Source organism: Amphibalanus amphitrite, unplaced genomic scaffold (genome assembly GCF_019059575.1).
Source record: "Amphibalanus amphitrite isolate SeventyFive unplaced genomic scaffold, NRLGWU_Aamphi_draft 000339F_arrow, whole genome shotgun sequence".
Classification (NCBI taxonomy): Eukaryota; Metazoa; Arthropoda; class Thecostraca; order Balanomorpha; family Balanidae; genus Amphibalanus; species Amphibalanus amphitrite.
This window is the reverse complement of record NW_024881834.1, coordinates 512,949-536,710: the sequence shown is the minus strand read 5'-3', so window position 1 is coordinate 536,710 and position 23,762 is coordinate 512,949. Positions and strand designations below refer to the sequence as shown.

The 23,762-nt window shown below is 47.2% G+C and overlaps 1 protein-coding gene across 1 annotated transcript in view; it reads right to left on the bottom strand.

Moving 5' to 3' along the window:
• LOC122388954 (gamma-aminobutyric acid receptor subunit alpha-6-like) overlaps window positions 1-23,762 on the bottom strand; it is a 40,298-nt gene that overhangs the window by 12,905 nt on the left and 3,631 nt on the right. The window contains exons 2-9 of the mRNA XM_043380548.1: window positions 6,650-6,717; window positions 6,134-6,241; window positions 5,625-5,740; window positions 5,340-5,422; window positions 4,821-4,958; window positions 4,382-4,534; window positions 2,083-2,170; window positions 1,681-1,816 (exon numbers count right to left, since the gene is read on the bottom strand). Coding sequence (XP_043236483.1) covers window positions 1,681-1,816; window positions 2,083-2,170; window positions 4,382-4,534; window positions 4,821-4,958; window positions 5,340-5,422; window positions 5,625-5,740; window positions 6,134-6,241; window positions 6,650-6,717 — 890 coding nt within the window. The remainder of the gene's footprint in view (window positions 1-1,680; window positions 1,817-2,082; window positions 2,171-4,381; window positions 4,535-4,820; window positions 4,959-5,339; window positions 5,423-5,624; window positions 5,741-6,133; window positions 6,242-6,649; window positions 6,718-23,762) is intronic.

The following is a 23,762-nucleotide window of genomic DNA, read 5'->3' as shown; positions in this document are numbered from 1 at the left end:
ATTTACGTGCAAAGAAATCAGCGTTTTAGCGAAATTGAAGCCATGAAATAGGCATCGATCGTTTGCCAGGCATGGTAGCACGGTAACTGAAAAACTGTGTCACCACTATCACAAACGAAGTGCAGGTCCGTTTCTTGAACAACTCCATACCCGCAGTGTAATTACTTGCACTACGTGGTTCGAAACACATCGTTCTGAGTCCTGACTTCTCCTCGCGCCGAGGGCTGACATATTTCTCATTGTTTGCGCGGCCAGGTGTGTCCGTTAACTATCGGTCTGTCGATCGACAGGGGACGCCCCTCCTGTCGCCTCTGCTGTCATTATAACAAGTTGTTTGAATAAATATTTTATGCTATGTCAATCACAACAAAGCTAGAGAGACGGGTCGGCACGAATCAATGCTGGACTGGTGGCGATAATGATTTGAGATGTCAAGTCTGTCATTATATCGGCTTTAAATTATGTTCATTTCCGTCCAGTGCCACGTCTACTTCCAATTTACGTCCGTCTATGACCGTATTTTGTCCATGTTTGTGGCAGCTTCCTTGCTATTGTCTCTGATTCTGTCTCCGTATGTCTCCTTCCGTTTCCTTTCTGGTCCTCTCCTTTAGTGTCATTCCGTCTCTCGGAGCGTCTCCCGCGTTTTTTGCGTCTCTCCACGTCCCCGTGTGTCTCCGTTAGCCCCTGTCCGTGTCCGTGCGGCGCGTGACGCCGCCGTCAATGTTCCGTCGTGATTGACCGGTGGGACGCAGCACGTGCCAGGCACTCTGCGTGTCGCAGTGGTGGTCCGCCCCTCGGGTCCTACTCTGAGGAGCATATCACGCGCCGTGCGTCCCTGGACGGCTGTGGGACGCGCCGGCCCACGGCGAGGGAGGCGCACACATAAACCTGCAACGCTACGCGAGGGGGGGAGGGAGAGAGAGAGAGAGAGAGAGAGAGAGAGAGAGAGAGAGAGAGAGAGAGAGAGAGAGAGAGAGAGAGAGAGAGAGAGAGAGAGAGAGAGAGATAGAGAGAGAGAGAGAGAGAGAGAGAGAGAGAGAGAGAGAGAGAGAGAGAGAGAGAGAGAGAGGAGAGAGAGAGGAGAGAGACAGACTGTCGATGGTCACAGAGTGACATTATAAGTGTCCTCATTTCAATTGGGAAGACGGATCACCGAATCTGTTCCAGTGACATTGATTTGAATCGTTCCAGGCCGAGCTGGCCTGTGGCGACTGACGACATAAATGTTCGGACTGAGCGAATGGCCTGCTGTGTGGGGGGTCTGGTCCTGGGTCTGGTGATGGGGCGGAGGGCATGGCCCGCGGCGATAGTAGCAGTGGACGATGACAGGCGGGAGCTCCATTAGATTCGGTGACAAGTGCGATCTATGTTAGCCGTGATGGCAGGCGGACACATTGACAGAATGTGTCAGACCCAAAGATTGAGTCAATGAAACAAGCCGCATGATGTACTATAATATTTCACGCCTTGCCCTGGTACTTGTCAAAGATGACAATACAGTGCGTCTTTAGGCGCTCGCGCTCTTACCAGACGATTGAAATGGTTATAGGTTCAGGATGCACTGCATCGCCGACATCATGTGCATAGTGCAGAGGCCATGACTTTTCTGAGCAGCCTCTTGTCGGCAGGATTGCCGCTAATTTATTGCCTGAATTACTCAAACAAGCTGGACATACATACCTTATGCCTTTCGGTGTAGAGTCTTTTGAGCTCTTCTAGGTTCGTCTTTTTATCTTTCAGTCGTTTCTCTATAAAATTGATGGTGGCAAATTCCACCATAGATGCGAAGACGAATGCAAAACACATGATGACCCACCTGCAACCGAAATGTATAAAAATAAATCAACTGTATAAAAACGAGCTTGCAGTATGCACTTACTGTTTTGGATCACAGTGTAGCAGAATTTTCAAAGCTATATAGTCTGTACCTACTGCAATATATTGCGATGTATATTATGCACGTTAAACATATAAATGTGCTACACAGACGAATACGATATATTGCTATGCTTTTTTAAATATTACGATACCCACCTCTAGGCATTATGTGCAATTTTCTTATGTCAGTGGGTCAGCACTCACCAGTCCAGAGCGGTGGCGTAGCTGACGCGGGGCCAGCTACTGCGGCTTCCGAAACCCAGTGTGGTCATCGTCAGAACAGTGGTGATACCTGCCAAAAGAGATAGAACGGTGGTGATACCTGCCAAAGTCAGAGAGGGGATCGTCAGAACAGTGGTGATACCTGCCAAAATCAGAGAAATGGTTGTCAGAACAGTGGTGATGCCTGTCAAAATCAGATCGGTCATAGTCAGGGCAGTGGTGATACCTGCCAAAATCAATATCGTTATTGTTAGTGCGGTGTTAATACTTGCCAACAAATATATAATCTTGTCGCACGCGGAAACATTGCCCAATCAGTTATGTCGTAGGAGTGATAGCGCTTTAACAAATAGCGAACTGTGTCCGCTTAGAAAGTTTCAAGCCCCTGAAAAAGAGTGCGCTACATTATAATCACTCATTATATATAATTATATACATAATCACTCATTTTCAGGGGCTTGAAATTTTCTAAAATATTCATCAACACTATCTTCACGACATATGTAGACATGGGCATGGACGTATAGTTTTATTTCTTATTTTCCAAAAATGCATTCATTTAAAATCATCGGAAGCTAGAAATTGTCATACCAGCTTCATACCATGTCATACCAGCTTCAACTATTCTATCAATAAGTTCAGGTCGACGATTAGCTCCTTTTAGCATGTCTCAGGCACAGAAATCTAAAAAAAAAAACGGAATGCATTCATAGGTCCGCCCACCCAGTCCGTTTGCAGTTAACGATAAAGCCTGCCAGGCTCATGAAATACAGATTCTAACTTCTAAGTGTAAGTTTTATCTTGCTTATTTTACTTTCATGACTTTACGGTAGCAACCACGAAGTGCTGCTGTGTGAAAGTTATAGCTGACACACACAGCCAAGTGGTTTTCGCTGTACGCCGCCACTTTTGCCATATTTCGTCGCCCAGTAAATAATTGATTACACTGCTATCAGCGCGGTACTACTGAGTAACGAGTGTATGTCGCAGCATTTTCACTGCGAGTTGTGTTGGTACTTGGACAGATCCTGTCCTGGAATAACAGGCGGTGTTTAGGAAGGCTTAGTGCACATACCGCACATACCAGCACGCTTAGGTGCCATTCTTGGACTTACATGGTCTGGCCAGCAGCCATTGTACTCGCGTTATTACTTCAGGGGACGGGTTGAAATAACACTATCGAATGAAATACCTATGCAGGCGTTGCAAGCCTTCACAGGACCTGATTTCCTACTGGCAAAAGGTTGCTTGCTTCTGGAACCTCATCAACATCATGACCATTGCAAAAAAAAAATGCCAGTAAGCCCAGAGACATGATTTTCAGTTGGTAAAGTCAATAGTTGTTACACTCCAAAATACTTTACTTTATTGCAAAGGATAGTGACGATGCCAGGCCAGGAATGGTTCGATAAATCGTGAACATTAGCGGTGGCCAGCGAACGAGTATCGACCCTGCGGCGAACTGCGGTCGCTCATACGCCGTCCTGGCGGCGCGGCAGGCGGCACAAAATTCCCCCGAGAGGCCGGCGAGTCCGACAACTTGACCCAGTCCTCGAAGGGCTCATTATGTGGCGCAAAGTTTCCTGTCCACGGCGCCTGGATCAATAGTGGTCAGAGGGAGGTGGCACACCTCAAACTGCACCTGGTGGGCTGGCCGCCGGACCCCCTCCCTGTCCGGTCCGCTGCGCGGTGATTTGATTATAGCGGCTGAGCCCGGCGGGGCACGTAACAAGACCTGTCTGGCTTTACTGACGGTCACACGGCGGCTCGACTGCGCCGCTGGAAAGGATTAACCTGCAGTTCGCGGCAGGACACACACCCACGTAGCAGGCTAGACGGTGAAATTGATGTCAAGCAACACTGGACGGTCGAATCAGCCCTCTCTGAACAAATATCACTGCAGCTCTGCGGGCTATCCACGAAAGCCGTGCATTTCGTAGGCGATTAGGATCAATTTATGTACAGAATGTATTATCATTGTGTTAGCTCTTATACCTACTGTGAACGCATTCATCTGTATTATGCTTGGAACTTCATAAGTACGTCGGCCATGTAATCATACGCGAATACGGGCGTGCATTTAAACTGCATGAGTCAAGTCCGATACCGACTGATCCTCGTCCTTCCGACTCACCGAGACTGACTCTACCGGGCGACTAGGACTCACCTATCCGACTCACCTATAGACTGACTCTACCGGGCGACTCGGACTCACCGAGACTGACTCTACCGGGCGACTCGGACTCACCGAGACTGACTCTACCGGGCGACTCGGACTCACCTAGGCTGACTCTACCGGGCACGTCCCGCTTAGTGATCCAGAAGCTGACCCAGGAGCAGCTGACGATCAGCACACACGGAATGTACACTTGTAGCAGGAAGTAGCCGGTCAGACGCTCCAGATGGAAGTGCACCACCAGCGTGGATTTCTCCTCTGGAGGAGGAAGCGTGTTCGTTAGGCGCCGTGAGAGAAGTGTTTCCGTCGAGGAATTCTGCTTTGAGAGGTTATGGAGCGCCGTCAAGCGCCTACATTGTCTAATATGTAACCGTCAGCGCGGGCCGTTGGCGGAAATGTGTCCGTCTGTTAACCTTTCCAGGTGGTCACTATGTAACTGTCGGCTAGAATGATTGCCAATTAGAGTGACAGTTTAACAAATAGCCCGGCAGCGGCCCCCTAATTCAGCAGCGCCACGTTTCGGGTAGCGGCGGCGGAGCCTCACCTCCCCTGCGCGTGGTCTCGGTGCTCTCGAACGGTGTGATGTTTCTGATGAGGTACTGGGCCAGGCTGACGTCACCTTTGATAGATACGGGTACGCCGTGATCCCAGCGGTAGATGACGTCACCCGTGGTGTAGCCGTCTGCAAGGGACGTGTAACAGTGTTAGCTGGCAGCGTGAGTAGAATGTAGAATTGTTTGATTTATTTTTAGTCTTTTCTCAGCTTTGCCAATGGTACGTGTTCGAATTACGAATGTCCATTGTCCTTGTCCTTTTTAAATGACCTACAGGCATGCTTGTCGTCATGCGTGAGAAAATACAGCACAGCTACATATGTTCTGAATTAACACAAATGCTGCTCTTTCCAATCTAATTCGTTCTGCTATGTGCCAAATTAATATTTTGCAGCACATAGAAATCTGCAGTCCCTAGTTCAAGCATCTTAAAAGGAAAGCCGACAGAGAAAGCATGACTATTATTATAAATGAGCTAAAGAAGATTGAATGAATTATGAATTACTCACATGATCCAATCTCCAGAGGGCATAACTGGCTGTCCAACGGAAACTTCTTTAGATGCATAGGGCATGACCCTTTGATGGTGAGCCTGAAATGCCAACGCTGTTATGTTACATTGGTTGAGGTCAACGTCTCACAGTCATTGCGTAGGTAATTATCTGTCAGTTATCCCTCACTTTATAATTGGTGAAATACAAGTAAATACCTGAGTATCAGAAGTAACTGCGCAATGCCACAAATATTACTGAACCAGTTCAATAGATTATAACGTAAATTAGTTTTTATCTCACCTCATTGAATATGTCAGCTGACCGTTCTTTTTGATGCGAAGGAATTTATTAGGCACTGTGATTTTATGCAGATACGATTTCTTTCCGTTGAGAAAGAACGTGTCCGGCTTCCAGACCTGCGAGAAGTTTACTGTCATTGACAAGTCTTTGTTCTACCGCACCACAGTGCATGTGAATTACGTCATGACCAAAAAATGATTCACGTCTACATATTACATAACAAATTCACCATGAGAACAAGCTCTGGTGAGGTCAGTCATCTGACAGTGCCCAAACACATTGTTTGCCGATCTGTTTGATGGTGTCTTTCACCTATTTGTCTCCCGTAATGGCCTGTCAGCTGGATATGTTTGGCACCAGCAGAAGAGCGGGAACGGTAGGCCAGAGATTCCCCTCTGTTTGAAGTCCCGTGCTTTATCATTTACCTAATACGGACGCAGTACTTTTACTAGCTTCCAAGTGCCAATTGTAAGAGTGAATGACTATAGAAAACGTGACATTGATTTTACCTTTTCAAGAAACAACCAATTCATCGACAGTATATCGACGTCTGTGCTGTTGAACTGAAGACGCTTGTCGAACCAGATCTGACGGAAGTAGCAATCCAAGATAAATTCCTGAAATGACGAAATACGTAAGGGAAGGTCAGTAACGGAAAATTTAGTCGTCATACACCGCATTCTCACGGTTATGGCACCACCGCAAAACTCTGCAGACACCGGGCAGCCTACATTGTGGATAGTGGCAAACTTGTCAAAATAAAAAGTTTTTAAAATGATATTAAATAAGACAAAGCCACATCCGGTCACGGCACCAGCTCAAGGTAAATAGGAAGTTCTGTAGCTTTGTCAAAAGCCAAATTATATGTTCCCGATCGGCAATCGGGTTCTTATAGGCATCACAAATACTTCTTTTCTTACAAACAATCGGAATGTTGATTGAAAATTGAGAATAAAGATAATTTATTTAATATGAACTACGCTCTCCTGGAATACAGCGAGACCATATAAAACAACTCACGGTACCTCGTCCTTTTCTGATATTGGTCCCAGCGATTTGATGACCATGTTGACGCGAATGACAGTGGGTGCACCTGCAACGAGAGAAATCTTCAATCAACGAAGCAATCTGTCAACGATGTCATGATTCGATGTATGCAGAAAGAACCCTTTACGTAAGTCATCTGGACAATATCGCAGTGCCAGCTCACATATTGCCAGATCTTTGTCTGCATCTTTCTTTATTGACACACCCAGATAATAAACAATACGCGAGGTTCCAAATATAATTCGTTCAGTGTGTTGTACCTACATTCAGTGTGTTGTCATTCATAGCGTTGTGGGGCTTCCTATGATTATCTTTTGATTGGGTATTGCGGCATTCCCATGTTAGACAACGATAGAGCAAATAAATAAACAAACAGATAACACAATTGCATGGACTCATGATCCATCTACCAGTAATCCAGCTGGGGCGCCTGACTAGCTAATGACCCAATAGCAGGTGGGCGTCGGCCATGCAGCTGCTCGAGCCTGTTTATGATGTGCTGCTGAACTGTGTGCTGTAAAATACAATACGAGACCCCAGTAAATTCAGCGCAGCTGGTATTTATCTGACCAAGCGCGAGTCGGTTGATTTAATTTCAGTCGCATGTTTGACATCGGGGATGTTCAAACACGGTTCTGTTATTTGAGCTCGATCGGTTGATCTGCTGCTGTGCTGTCCCGGGGGCCGGGCCTTAGTCGGTGACCAGCGTACGGAAAACGGTGAGGGCATCATCACCAGGCCCTGACGGCACCATCACCAGCCCCTGACGGCACCATCACCAGCCCCTGACGGCACCATCACCAGTCACTGACGGCACCATCACCAGCCCCTGACGGCACCATCACCAGCCCCTGACGGCACTATCACCAGCCCCTGACGGCACCATCACCAGCCCCTGACGGCATCATCACCAGACCCTAACGGCACCATCACCAGCCCCTGGCGGCACCATCACCAGCCCCTGACGGCGGCGGGAGGGTGGTGTCAGCACGCCAGTAGTGGTGCGACTGACACCATCTTCTCACCATCCCTGTGAGCTTCTCACGCTCAGCGGCGCAGCACGCACATTCTGTCATTACAGTTAATGGCGCATGGCGGAAGAAATGACGCTACCAAATGAGCCCGCTGACACCCTGATCGGCCTGGCCACTCGCTGGTGACTAAGGCACCGTGCTACACATTCCGATGTGGGTGCTTTCGATCCTCACTATTTTCGTGATCTCAGTTAGATTAGAGAACTAGAAGCTCAATAAGATTGGGTATATATTTTGTGTCAATGCCTGCACTCAAGAGGGCGCGTCACCAGCCCTTGCCCTTGGCTGACAGATCTTTAATTTAAAATAAATACGGATAAAAATAAGCCTTCCCTGAAAGCTTCCAAGACGCAGAGAACTATAAAAAGACGTAAGATATAACAAAGCTCTTACAGCTTTGCAATTAAATTGCCACATAAGCTGTTTTCGTTCACTGAAGCCTTAGCCGGTGGAGATTTCGTTTGTAATCCTACTGTATGCGATGAGTTTCCGGCTCGCACAACACAGATAGGTCGCTCATTCTTGCTATTTTCACCCGTCGCACCTGAACACGCGCCATAAATATTCATCGCTGCATAATTATCCCGTATATCTGCCTTTTCGTGGCCCTTGTCAAATGGGCAAATATGCTGCGCCAACAGCGTCTCACAAATCCGATCAGCCTCTGACATTTTACACCAGCAGAAAGGCAAATAGAGTGGCGAAGCGCCGGGGACACCGCCGCCGACGTGTGTGCGGCTAACGAACGTCGAGCGGCCGCCTGCTGACGTCAGAGGGAGCACGAGACCGCTGGCAGGAGCACGATATGACACGGGATTCGGGGGGGGGGGGTGACGGGCGGGGGCACAGGGTGGTGGAGAGATTCAGGGAGGTGTGGTACGGAGCAGTGTGCGGACCTCCGTGATGGGAGTGCTAACTGATATACCAGGTGAATCGGATTGACAGATGTGTCAGCGTGGAGTCATCATCTGGGCAGCTCAGCTAGGTGGAAACTGGTAAGTAGTTTTAATTCTTTATCAGGAAGTGCTTAGGACAGGCGTTTCACTTTAAAAAGCCTTTATTTTTTCCAAATCGAGGGCACAATAAACTTTCTTGTAATGCGCCGGATTTTCAATTCCTATCTATTCCATTCGTTTGCAGCATGTACTCGGAAAACATCAAATAGGTGCCAAAAGGTATTCACAGAATATTCAGCTTTTCGGACAAAAAGTTCTCAATTTCTCGCTACAGACGGAAGCTATTCAAATCACTCCCTAACAGCATCTCATGCTCATTGCCCAATGCCCATCCGTTGCGATTGAACACTCAGTCAGTCATACTGCGCCGCGGCACTCCACAGCGCTGCGGTGCAATCTACCTTGCAGGCACGGACAGCTCCTGCCATCTAGCGGGCTAGTATGAAGTTTAGGCACTGCGGTGCAGTCTACCGTGCAGGCAGGGACAGCTGCCGCCATCTAGCGAGTGTAGTCGAAAGTTCAGGTAATGCGGTGCAGTCTACCCTGTAGACACGGACAGCTCCTGCCATCTAGCGGGTGGAGTTCGAAGCTCATGTATTGCGGTGCAGTCTACCCTGCAGGCACGGAAGCTCCTGCCATCTAGCGGGCGGAGTGTGAAGTTCGGGTAATGCGGTGTAGTCTACCATGAAGGCACGGACAGCTGCTGCGCTGCGGTGGGAACTGAAATTCATGCAGTGCACTGGAGCATATCATTTGAGAAGTGAAACAAGAAGGGCATCCTTGTCTGCTGACAGAACTTTGGTTTTTGAGCATGTCGATTGTCGATGACTCATGAATCATAAAGTTATATTTCTGCTATGCGCGTATGAGCCCGTGACTCACATATCCGCATTCAGCTGTCACATCAGCCCGGCATCATACGATACGCAGTGTGTCGGCGCATTACGGATCCGTCTCGGCCGGGTAATCGGACCCGCCCCACAGCCGGCGGGGGCCCGGCCGGTCCGCCGCGGACGCCATTGCCGCGCCGACAGCGCTACAAATATGCGCGGCCGGCCACCCGTTGATGGCGCTATTAGCACACATGGGGCGTGGCATTTAGTGGTGGCGACCCTGGCCGGCGGCTGATGGAGCCTCCGGGCCGGGGAGGCGGCCGGATCGGGGTCAGACACAGGAAATGACAGCCCATGGAGGCAGCAGAATAGCGCGGCGCAACTACTGTATTGCTGGCTGGCTGGGGTTGAGGACACGCAGAGAAGCGAAGCACATCCACACAAACACGGAATAGACGAGGAAACCCATTCATGGACAACACACCAAATCTGCGTGGACAAAATATGCACGGACGCATTCATGCCCACATACTGTCGGTGTAAATACTAAAACTTTAATATCTGAGACATTGTGCATGCCTACTTGATAGTTAAAATCAACATTCAAAAGTCGGTTTATAAAACCGAAATCGCAACAAAATGTTACAACATGTGACTTCAAGTCACGCGCAGTCCTGACCATCTGTCCCCCGCCCGGGGCTGACCGGCCGGTCAGGGTCAGCTGACCTACTTTACCCCTGGGAGGTAGACTGACCCGCTGTTGCTAGGCGGCGGACAGCAACCGGAGGGCCCCGACTTAGGGGTTGGGCTCAAACCGTTTGCGCATGCATAAAGCCATGCGTCCGTAGGCGCGCACATGCAACAATGCAAAATGAACATGTTCAGATTTAACATATTTATTCTTAAATAAAGAGCGTACTTTGAAAGCAAGCTACCGGCCTGTTTTAAAAGCCACGAGTTCTAGGTGAGAGTAGGGAAAGATGCCCATTGCCCAGGGTTTTGCTATGTCATATATTATTCGAAAATGACGATCGGAAAGCAAAAACTTGGAGTTTCAACGGAAGCCGACATCATATTTCTAAAAAAAATATCACACTTTCGTGCCTGAAATATGATAACTTTTTTTGCTATTAAGCATTTTCCTGAAGAAGTGAAAGGGGGCATCTTACCCCACAGGGTGGGAAAGACGCCCCCTGGCGTTGAGGAAGATGCCCCCTGCACTATAAGGGACATAAATGGGCACGTGAATCGCCTGAACGAATCAGTAGTCCCTTCGAGCCTGCAGAAGATACCAAACGTCATCGTAAGGGCCCTCAAAAGTAGTCGTAAGGGGCTTCAGAGGCCATCGTTAGGGCCATCATAGTCCAGCGCGGCCAAACAAGCCTCCATGGTGGCGTTCGGAGACCACTGTGGGGCCCTTATAGGTCTTCATGATGCTTGAGGGCCCTCGAACCCATCGTGGGGACTTCAGATGCCAGCGCGGCCCGTGGAGCCAACGTGGGAGCCCTCAAAGGATGTCGTGAGGGGCCCTGGAGCCAATAATGGGGCCCACAGAGGCCGTCGTGAGGGCTCTCAGAGTCAGGTGCCGCCCAAAAAGTCGCTGTGTGGGCCGAGAGACCGACATGGGGAGCACCCGACTGTACTGGACTCTCAATGGTCCCAGATCGGCTTTTGTCTCTCATCACAAGTATGTAATAAATGATCTGACGGGCTGCTTGAAGGACAGCCTGCGGATTTAGGGGGGCGTCTTTCCCCATCAGGACAGGGAGCATCTTACCCCAAGGTACCGAAGTGACGTTAAATCAGTACAATTTGTTAGCCATAAAACTACACCCTGAAACAAACTGTTTGGGACACAGTACACACATGTTTATGTAACACGACTATAGCAAGGGACGCAAAAATTATCTACCTTCTTTGATATTTACAATGTTTTGACACCAAAATATTTTTTTGAAAGCAGCAAATAAAAAACATGCAATCACCAGCCAGCCGTTGCCCAACTGAGCTTCGCAAATTTGTGTGCAGTTAACAAAGCAGGCTTCCGCTTTACGCTAAGAACATTAATTTCCAGGTTCGATTCTTTGTTTCGCCGCTAGAGGGGGTGGGGCGTCTTTCCCACCCTGAGCATCTTACCCCACTCTCCCCTAAATGACATGGAAAGTATAATGTATTTGCTTATTATTGCGAACAATTTTTAACAATGTATGTCACTTATAACATCAATTTACAACTACACTGTATCGAAATAAGTCGAAGGAAGTTTCTTAACGCCACAAAATGTCACGGTCGATTGCGCCTCTATAAATAGTTAAATGCAGTCAATTAGGCCAGTCCTTATCTGTCGATTAATCGTTCGACAAGAACAATGTTGAAAGCTAACTAGCGCCGTGTACCCTGCACGCCATCTTCTTGTATCAGATTACCGGAGGCTAATGCAATATATCGGACCATTATCTTTCCTTCGAAACACACCATCAATCATTGTAAGATGGCGTCTAGCCGGAGACACACACTCACAGCTTACCGAAGTGTGTCGCATTTGCCAAAGTGTGCCACTGCCGTGTCGAATGGGGACAATATCAGCAATACTTTAGCCTCGTGCTGGAATATCACCAGAGAACTCACAGTCACAACTGACACGACAAGTGACAGTAAAAACAATAACCTGAACAAGTTTGGACACCTTTATCCTGATAGATACTCATCGATGGCGCCACGGTAAAGTGCGAACTCCGATTCTCAATATCGTATCGGGGAAACGCTGGGTCGTGACAAAGTTTCGAGCTGAAGTTCGAAATGTACGAGTCAGCTTTGCGAGCGCGGCGATTTCAGAATTGTTGGATGTCACCCGTCAAGAGCAGGCCCATAAAGCAGGAGAGTGGAACAATAAATGAAGGTGCACTAGGTCGAAGACAGACAAAGAAAGGATGGGTGACTGACAAGTGTGTTCGGTGACAAACAGCGAGTATCTCATTCTGTGGGTGTTTTTTTTTAATGGATTGCGATGGATTGTGATGGAGTTAAATGGCTTGCGATCTGAAATCTGATACGAAAAGAAAGTATTGGTATTTGCTGGAAAGATAGCTTCTGACTTATATGACATTCTGAATATTTGTCACTTCATTTCGCCAAGAGTCATAACAAAATTCGCTGCCGAAACTATTATTGCACTTTACTGAAAAAAAAAATATGAAAAGGAACGGTGATAGTGACGATGTAAAGGCTTCGGCCGTAGATGCAAGTGTAGATGAGTCATAAAAGGGCACCGAATCTCGGAACGACCGGTCATGTGTAAGCAGAGCCGTCAATTATGCTGACATGTTGAACTTACACATCAGGCGAGGGTATCCATACAATACGTGATGGACATGCAGGATATGTAGTTCATGTGGACGCCATGGATTGATTAGTCTTGTCAATATTATACTCAAAACAAATATGCCAGTTTGTTGTAGGTCTCAGTGGAGTTGAATGGTATCTTTTCCAAGCTTGTTCATTTCTCCTTTTTCGAATGCTAACTGAAAGTCTACAAAATGTCTCATAGGAAGCGGACAGGGCCGCGTTTACTAGCAGACAAAACAATAAGTGAACGATCCGCTATAAAACACTTGCTGAACGACGGCGAGCGCTATTAAAGAACGGCGGAGTCAACAGTTTATGGGTCACATTCCGGTAATCAATCGTTGAAATATTCATATCCACAGTCTCCGGGGACTGAGCATGTGGAGGCTAGCGTCAACATACGACATCGACCGTTTCATAAACAAATGCATGCTGATCGTCAAAATGCCATGGCGCCACGGGTAGCGTCCGGATCGTACCACTCTTCAGTTCTGCTGTGAGCTGATAGACGAGACGGAACGCTTAGTCTCATAGGTTCTTGCATTGGCACAAGATGGTACAAGCCATACATATATATATATATATATATATATATATATATATATATATATATATATATATATATATATATATATCAAAAATACATGTTTCTTCAAGTAAAAAGTATGTTAGTACTGGTTTTCTGTCGTATTTTGTTGTAGTCTTGTGGACGTAGTTCACAATGCCGCTTTCACGGTTGTATTTTGGTTGCGAGCTGGCTCTGAAACCTTATATCTGAAGTTAACTGTTTAATTGACAAAATTGACTAATATTGCGATTGCTTCACGCAATCGTTCTTCCCCGCAATAAGCGTGGTGGCGACAACTACGCCGTTCGCTCACGCTCCCATTTCGGCGCCATAGGCGCGGCTGTTTCTGACAGCCATTGAAGAAGGCGGATGGCGGCCACCGACCGCGGTCTGTCCGGCCGGCCAGTGTCGCCGGATCCGGCGCCGGATCTGCGGCGGACAGCGGCGCACCGAGACAAACGCGGCGCGCCACCGCCGCCCATTGGCCGCCGCGCCGCCTGGCGCCGACTCTCCGTCACGGAGACAGCTTCCGGTGGTAGCGGCGGTGGCGGCGGCGGCGGTGGCGGCGGCGGCGGTGGTGGCGGTGGTAGCGGCGGCGGCGGCGGCGGCGGTGGTGGTAGCGGCGACGGTCAATGAACCTGAACCGAAATCGAGGCTTGTCGGTGCGACATTGCAGCGTCATTGGGACGTCATTTGGACGTCATCGATGCACCATCAAGGCGGTATCGGGACGACATCGGAACGTACTCAGAGGGACTTCGGGGAGCGAGGTGTTGATTTGAGAGAAAGTCGTGGGCTTAATACACTCCCACGGTGTGGTCGCTCTCGACACAACGAGCTGGCGAGAAGGCTCGGAGGGCTGAGCCGAAACAAAGTGATAATAAACAACAACTGATGGGGCTAGGAACTCGGTCTTCGGCGGACCTTCGGGACAGACGGGTGGGAGTATCGTGTAAGTTAGACGGGCAATACGTCCGGGGGAGAAGGCTAGTCGTGGGTGGAGAAGGGTCTAGCCACATTTCTGCAACACTTGCTTTACTGATATCGAGCTGCTTTGGTGGGTGCTTTCAGTGGTGACCTATGAATACGGATTGGTTTATTGACTATTGGTGATGAAGAAATATTGCTCGTTATGTTTTCGTATCGCTAGCTAAGCAGTTAACACCGCCTTTTCTCTTAGATGCAACCAATAAAGTTAAACTGAGCTCCACATGATGGCAAGTGTCGGGCCTCAGCAGCGGGACTGTTCGCTTTCTAAGCTAAATAGCAGACACTTTCTTGAAAACGCTTCATAGTTCTTTTCCTCATCCACGACAACTTCGAATTCAACTTCTGAACGACAAATTGCACATTAGCGATACCAACATAAAGGTCTGCAGTTAGTGCTCAATAGAAAATGTTCCGTGAAGGAATTAAGTCAGCTTTTAATGGCCACTTTGGAGAGATTTAGAATGCGCAGTATATTTGGTTTCAGCGGGGACGGAGACTACTGTATTCAAGTCGAAGCTGCTCACTGTGTCAGCAGCTCAGCGCTGGATTTAATACCGGACAATATTTCTGACGGTGGGCGTAGCAGCGGTACTTAATTCCCTAAACGACCGATGAGACTGCAGTGGAGGTGACATATTTCAGTGGCACAGCACCTAAGTTGCCGTAACAAGGACACATGTGTTGCCCATGCTTACTTACAGATAACTTAATAGTGGGAAAATGTCGAACCTGAAATAAAGTATGAACTACATCGCAGCATCAGAAGAGTTCATAAATTTAAACATTCATAACCACTCCAGCCATATTATATACCAGCAATGCGTGAGAAAAAATCAATGGAATACTCCTACCCGTCTCATGCGAAGAGATGCCTAAGACCGAACTCTAAGTTTAATAATTTGTTATTGCCACTTTTTCAGCCCTAAACTCGTTCTCTGCTGGTAGAAGTGAGACCGACTACCTCACCACCGAATCTGAGCCAGCCGATAACGTCCTTCTAAACCAATGCCCTGTGTAAACCCCACTATACCCACGCGACGTTAGTGTTTGCATTGTAACTACGCCATGTAGTAACAAGGCACTGATTTTGCGAATATCATGTCATTTACGGCCCCGCGGGTACCTACCTAAGAAATACGGCCTTAGTAAAAAGACCTGGGCTGATGATAAAATCTTGGATCGAACACCATTATCCCTTTTATGGCAAAAGAAGAACAGAGATCAAAATGTGAAAACATCCCATCGTTTCCTTGGCATGACCCTAATAACAAAATGTTTCGAATGCGGCTATAGGACGACCATGTAACCGTCCTCTGAGTTGCACCATTTAAGTCGCATTATTACGGAGCGAGCGAAGCGAGCGTAGTCTTTCCTTAGATTAAAGGGACCCTCCCACCTTCAAAAAAGTTAATGAATTGGCATGAAAGTGATGTCGCTCGGTTCAGAAAGAGCAAAAACAAATATCTACTAAATTTCATCGAAAAATATTCACCGGTTTTCAAGATATTAGACTTTTACTTTTGTTTACTTTTTGGGATCTCCGCTGTTCCTAGCGACTTTATTTGGAAGTGCGGCATTTGTTGCGCGCAAAGCAGCATATACCACCGCGTGCTACAAAACGTTTTAGTCAAACATTTAAAAATCGCTAGATATTTGCGCTGACGTCACACATTCAGAGGGGTATTCCTAAGCATTAGCCCCTCTGAATCAAAATGCTGCAATTTTGAAATTCAATATTTCCGATTTAAGGCATTTCTCGATGTTGTGAGTGCCGAAACCGGTAATTGTGAGCCAGGGACCCCATTTTGGCTATCTCAACTCAAATCTAATTACGGAGCGAGCGAAGCGAGCGTAGTCTTTCCTTAGATTAACGGAAATTTCTGAGTATGAGCGGCCGGCCGGCCGGCCGGCCGTGGTCACGCTTTTGCGAGGCTTATATCTCAGCAACCACTTGACCGATTTACACGCGGTAATTTTTGTAGGGTAGCTTCATTCCTTCTACCAAGTATTGGACTATTCCCGATGCATGTGGGTGACCCCTTATGCACGTGCCACGTGCAAAACGAAGAGGTGTCAGTTTTGTAATTGTTGCAATATCTCGGTAACTACTTGGCCGATTGCGCTGAAAGTTGGCATGTAGGTAGGCACCCACTAGGCACTGCATATACATGTGCCATAGTTGGGGTGCTGCTGCACGTGCGCACGTGCAGGGGTCGTTTCCAGATCTCGGGAACGGCTGGACCGATTGCGCTCAAATTTGGTACACGGTTAGGGACCGGTTAGTAGGGTGCCGTGCACAAGTCAGTTGGGACCCATTTTGCACGTGCGCACGTGCAGGGTGCCGCTTCCAGATCTCGAGAACGGCTGGGCCGATTGTGCCCAAATTTGGCACATCGCTAGAGACCAGTTAGTAGGGTGCCGTGCACAAGTCAGTTGGAGGTACCCCCTCGCAATTTCGCACGTGCAAGGCCCACCCTCTCGCTCGCTCCGTTAGTCGCCCCAAAAGGCGTTATACTGGTGTTAAGGTGGGAGGGTCCCTTTAAAGGAAATAGTTCACTTTCACGAAATTATTTTTTTTGCAACGGATTTATGATTTTTTATGTTCAAAATAATCAGCAAAGAAAATAAAACCTTTTTATAACAAAATATTATTTTCTATATTTTGATATAGGAAGAACTTTTCAGTTTCTGTAAGGCACACGCGATCCAGTATGAAAAGAGCATGGGTCCCGAAAATTCTTCAGAAACAGAGAAATTATCGCAGCCACCGGCATTTGGGCGATCTGCTCGATCTGATAATGTTCCCCTGAATGTCCTAATTGATCAGTACGAGAATTTCTCAAAGTTCTCGTAGATAATTTCTCTAGTTTCTGAAGAATTTTCGGGACCCATGCTCTTTTCATACTGGATGGAAATATATGCAAGGCACACATCCTCAACGCAAGACACCTTTTTCGGGACGAGAAATAGAATATCTTTGCCTAGGGTGATCGTTGGGCTGTAAAAGCTCCTGATTTATGCTCGTCTCAGCCCAAGCTACGGAACTGCTATTCCAGTTCAAAACCCATGTTAAAAAGTGAACTATTTCCTTTAACGGAAATTTCTGAGTATTGAGCGGCCGGCCGGCCGGCCGTGGTCACGCTTTTGCGAGGCTTATATCTCAGCAACCACTTGACCGATTTACACGCGGTAATTTTTGTAGGGTAGCTTCATTCCTTCTACCAAGTATTGGACTATTCCCGATGCATGTGGGTGACCCCTTATGCACGTGCCACGTGCAAAACGAAGAGGTGTCCGTTTTGTAATTGTTGCAATATCTCGGTAACTACTTGGCCGATTGCGCTGAAAGTTGGCATGTAGGTAGACACCCACTAGGCACTGCATATCCATGTGCCAGAGTTGGGGCGCTGCTGCACGTGCGCACGTGCAGGGGTCGTTTCCAGATCTCGAGAACGGCTCGACCGATTGCGCTCAAATTTGGTACACAGTTAGGGACCGGTTAGTAGGGTGCCGTGCACAAGTCAGTTGGGACCCATTTTGCACGTGCGCACGTGCAGGGTGCCGCTTCCAGATCTCGAGAATGGCTGGGCCAATTGTGCCCAAATTTGGCACATCGCTAGAGACCGGTTAGTAGGGTGCCGTGCACAAGTCAGTTGGAGGTACCCCCTCGCAATTTCGCACGTGCAAGGCCCCCCCTCTCGCTCGCTCCGTTAGTCGCCCCAAAAGGCGTTATACTGGTTTACATTCCTTCACTTAACATACATACAATATAGATGCTCCAGACAATTTCAAGCAAATTACATAATGGTTGCTGCGAAATGTGAACAAAACTGCAGAACTTGACTAGCTATTTGGAACTATATTTGTGACATTGTCGCTTTCCTGGATAAAAAACGCCTTTGTGGAACCCTCCGAGTCAATCCGAGATTTTTACACTCAGCTCTCGATTTGATGAATCCCATTATAATGCAAGTTTGTGTGTCTGTCCCATTCACACAGCATTATTGCAGCGATCTCGACGAAAAACAAACACAATTCACAAACAGGAGACACTCCACCACCCTTCTCCATCTCTGTTCCGAGGACCCGCCCCGTGTGACTCTCTGCTCCGCGGCCGGGTCGTCTATTCCACCTCTCTGCCTGCCGGTACCTCAGAGGGAGGTGGCACGGCGTTCGGACAGCCCACGGGTCATCACTGGTGACCGTACAGTGGGGCCGCCGCTCCCCAGAGCGCACTGCGGTCGGCCGGTCACCCGCCACCGACACCGCCTTCAATCGGCCGCCGCTGGAGTCGGGGGACGGCCGGTCCGATACCCAATCTCGGCACGGAGCTACTGAACGGCCGTGCGGTGTGCTGTAGGGAGGGGATGTGACGTGGGGTGAGGTGGATCAGCGGGGGTATATTTAGATATCGCAAGGTCTGGAAGAGCCAGCTTTCACATAAGTTAATGAGTGAGACCCAATAGCCAGAACAGGCTTTCGTTAGATGCGACATCTGAGTTAGTTCGTCACTACGAGCTATGAAAAACTGAGATTGCGTTCTCTGGGTGTCGGATTTGCTGGTCCACTTCATATTTATTCAGTCGTCTAGCAGTTGTAGCTCAGCATCATAGAACTTTGTGGCTTTTGCTAACTAACCCGCTTTGTGAAGTTAACAGGCCAGTCAAGCTTTTGAATAACATTTAAGATACTTTTAGTAGATGCCTTTTGTGTTTGTTTTCCTCTGCCAGATAGTGAATTTTTAGAGGAAAAGCTATTGGGTTGCTTTGGTGACAAAATTGGACAAAGTCATCAGAGGGCAAACTTCTGAATAGCATCCATCAAATATGGAAATGAGAATGGTATGCTTTCTTTGTAATTTACAGCATTCGTATGCATAATAACACTTTGACCATGTTTTATATCTCACAACAGATTTTTGACCCCAAACCTAAAACTAATTCTCCACCGCTGTTGACCGGTTTATAAGCCGGTAAAGATCCAAGTGTGTCTTTGCAGAAAGCTGACCATGCACCATCTTCAAAGCATTGTTGACATGGAATTCATTTGAGCGGTCCAATAAGCCGTTTTGATGCATACCACTATGACAGCGTGGTGAATTAACTGCAGACAATACAGTAGCAAAGCATGCGTCAGTGGCAAAATACAGGTGAAACGGCCGCACCGCACGCGAAATATAATCCTCCATTTCCGGATTTATAATAGTGGTTGCGAATTTTGATTGCCAGCTGGAATATGACACAACCCAATTTATCCGTTCCGTACATACATCGTTGACGCTCCCTAGCCGAAAGGGGTGCCTCCCCCTGTTGTCTTTTGCCATTGCTCGAAAGGTGCAGGCCAGAGCTGAAAGTTGGAATACCTGATCTATGATTCAGGCCGGATCTTGTGAAAGCTGCATTTTTTTTGTGTGTGTGTGTGAAGTAACTGATCTATGACACCATAAATGAACCTCTCACTTTCATGATCCTAAAATGTCGCAGCCTTGCAACACTCTCAAGTCTCAAGGCAGTGGATCTTGGTTTGATACGATTTTAAAACAGCGTGCAGAATCTTTATTCATTGATTTATATATAATCAACAGCATATTGGCTGTTATCTTTGAGCGAATTCGGAAAACTGACTCCTGAAATCGACACATCGTATCGTAGTGTGTCATCGCATCCTGTCAGTAAGCCGTGTGCTAACTTTCAGCGTGAAGGCTGATAACCTGCAACTGCCGAAGAAGATTCTCTCCCTCTCTCCCTTTCTCTCTCCCCCTCTCTCTCGCTTTCTCTCTACCGTCAGCATGTCACTCGCCGATCCCGGAAAAAAATATACAATGAGTGGCGCCCCTCAACACAATAAGCTGTTACCGCCCGCAAACCAGCGAATGCATCCATAACTGCATAGATCGCTCCGCCGACGAAGACAGACGGCTGGGGACATTGGTATGATGTCATCGGCGACGTTGACGATGACAACGACTGTCATATCGTACACCTCATCTCGAGAGCTATCCTGAACTGTGACCTTCCTGCGTCTCTTGTAAAAATATGCCAGGACTAGCATGCAGCTAGGCCACGCGACGTCATCCATTGGCTTACTGGCTGCTACCCTTCATGAATGTTTCACTAAGTGTGTGAACTTAGGCTTTCATCGGATGATAGATAAACCGACGTTTAGGGATGCTTTGCGTGCCCGGCAAACTTAGGCGGGTGGTTAACCGGTGCGCTCAGCGCGTAGCCTTGGGCTAGAGAGGGATTACGGGAGTTTTCTTCTCGTTCAACATTCCAAACTGGGAGAAAAGGTCGGAACTTTGAGCCACGAGTGCCGACTACAAAGGTCACTGCGAGACAAAGTGTGGGCTGGTGTGTAAAAAGCAGCCAGTGACGGCCTATGAACTAAAAAGACAGCCCAATTATAAACGTTAACAACGTAATTCAGGTGAAAAAGCGCTTGATAAAGGATGTATATGTGTATTGCCCATGATATGCACGTGGTTGCAAGCAAATAAACTTAGCCTCAACACAAAGAAAACAGTGTATCAAATCTACAATAATACACTCAATCCAGCAGAACTTAATGTAACATTAAATGGTGATCCTATTGAGGCTATTCAATCAGTCAAGTACTTAGGAATGATTATAGATCCGAACCTTAAATGGAATCTCCATATTGACCACTTAACAACAGTTATCAGTCGTAACATTGGGGTAATGAGCAGAGCAAAATTTTTCCTTGATACTCATTTGCTAACTCTTTTGTACAATTCACTGGTCTTACCATATATCAATTATTGTTGTGTGGTGTGGGGATTTACATTTCCTTCTTACTTAAACAAAATTGAGTTGCTTCAGAAGCGAGCCATTCGTATTATTACTCATCAACATCGTTTAGCACACACAGAGGAAATTTTCAAAAGCCTTAAGCTTCTCAAAGTTCATAATATAGCAAAACAGCAGGCTATTATCTTAATGCACAGAAAACTTTCTCTTTCTCTCCCATCATCTGTTGGTGGATTATTTACCCTTAGTGACCCTAGCGATTCAAGGACCAGAAATCGTCAACAGTTCATTGAACCATTTATAAAAAAGATTATACTGCACTCGTAATGTAACATGGCTTGGGCCTCGCATCTGGAATAAAATTATGGCAACTCAATTTAACGCTCAATGCATTATCAACATGTCTAAATTGCAAGTAAAGAAAATAAGTAAGGAGTATTTCCTAGAACACCCTGTGTAGCTTTTGTTTACATAAGTTCAATAATCAATAGTAAAATATGCAAATAAATAAGGTACTTTCAAATAGAATAATATGCATGCGTTGTATCACGTTGTAGTTTTTTATTCAACTCCTCCAAACACCTACTCGTATAGCGTAGCCTGTCAGCCGTGTCAGCCATAGTGACTGTGGCTTACACCGAACCCACCCTTACGGCGTTGTGACCGGTAACCCCGACCAGCAACAAGCTCTGCTTAGCTGGAAGGGTTCATCCGGTCACACATGACCTTTTGCAGAATACTGACCAGAACCTGTGCTTTGTGTGTATGTATGTGTCCCTTTACTAACCCTGAATGAGTGTTCTTTTACATCATAAAACATGATATTGGAAGTAGTGATTTAGTCTCCCGCTGCTTTCAGCGGGGACATCTTTTGCCGTTTTTTTTTTTCTAACTAACCATACTTCCTCTTACCGACTGGTTGCTTATTTTGAGTTGTTTTCCGTTTCTTAGCAGGGAGTGCCGCGACTTTGCCATTTTTATGTTTTCTCTGGTGGTAAAGTAAGGTTCTGTGAGTCGCTGGGCTGAGGGAGGGGGCACTCCTGGTCACCTATTAAAGGAAAAGGGCCACCTTTAACATGGGGATTGAAACTGAGATAGCCATCTTGTAGCCCGTGTCCGAAAACCTCTCTGTCTACCTCCTTACGGCCGATTTCGGCCTCCATTCGTAGTTATTGGCAATTTTAAAAGAAAATGCTCCAGGAATGCGTTCTTATCCCAGGAATGCGTTCTTATCCGACAATACAGCCACCCGCGGCGAGGCTTTGGTTTTTTACCAATCAGCTCCAACCAGCTCAGCTTTAACCAATCACCTTATCTGACACAATCCGACGAGTCTGTCTTCTGAACGCTGATTGGCTTGAGTGTGACGTCATCGCTATGCCATCATACAGTAGGTGCCGTAGAGAGTATCAACATAGTACCAATATGTTAAATAGTTTTAAATACTTTTTCGCGAATTGTGCACTTCTGGCACCAGTTTTAAAAAGAAAATGAAAAATAATAATGTCAAAATGAAAAACAACGATATCTTCATATTTCACGAAGGTGGCCCTTTTCCTTTAATGGGTGGCGGTGTAGTTAGAAAAAAAAATTATAAAAAAATGTAAAGTGAACGCATTATTAAGTGCATCTGCTCGGGATCGCTTGCGATATCCAAATAGGATTATCCATTATTCAGTTTTAACCATGTCAGAACGACACATACTGAGATATCGTACTCTGCTGATGGCAAGATAGTTGAAATGATAGAGGCTGCGTCGAACAAAGGTTGGGGGAATTGAAAGAGGTATTAAAACAATAAATACCATGAAGGTACACAAATACTACATACTAATGATTCATTTGATATTTCGCCTGCGCAGTGGACAATGAACATCTATTTCGGATTGCCGCGGTGGCGGGGCTCCCGCCGGCTGGTCACGGAGACACCCTCGGTGCCTAGTCCACGGTATGAACTCGGTCACATGTCACCCGAGCGTGCAAGGCTCACTCCATTACCTGATTAGAGGTGCCGGCACGGCCACCCTTAGGGAGTAGGAGTAAAACAACAACACCCATCAACACCCCTGGACTTCGGAGACACAAGGGTTATTGACTGAGTGAGGAGGTGGGTGAAGCGGCATCAGTGGATGGTTCGAATGATGTCTTAAATGGTTAGACTGATGTGGGAAATGATTTGGGGATACCGTTTTGGGAGCTAAGGTGGACCATTTTGATAGGGAACCAAAGAGGGAAAATTGCAAACGGAATATTATCGAGATATTTTATCACAGTGATTGCTTTTGCAACAACGCTTAGCAATGATAGCAAATCTTCGGCAGGTAAATAGCTGCAACTCTTTATATAAATGGTATCGCGGTGGCCGATGAAAAACTGGAGGGAGTGAAGCAGCCTGCTGAGCCCATCAACGCACCCGGCACAGAACCCTCCTCCGGCATCCTACATTCAAAGAATGCAGCCTGAGCCAACGTGCGACATTCGCTCTACCAAAGGTCTAGGGACGGCCTGTGACCCTTCCTTCCTTCCTGCCCGCCCTGCCGGTCCGGCGCGGGCTGTCCACCGGACCCCGGCGCGGGCGGTCCACCGTCCACCAGCGCG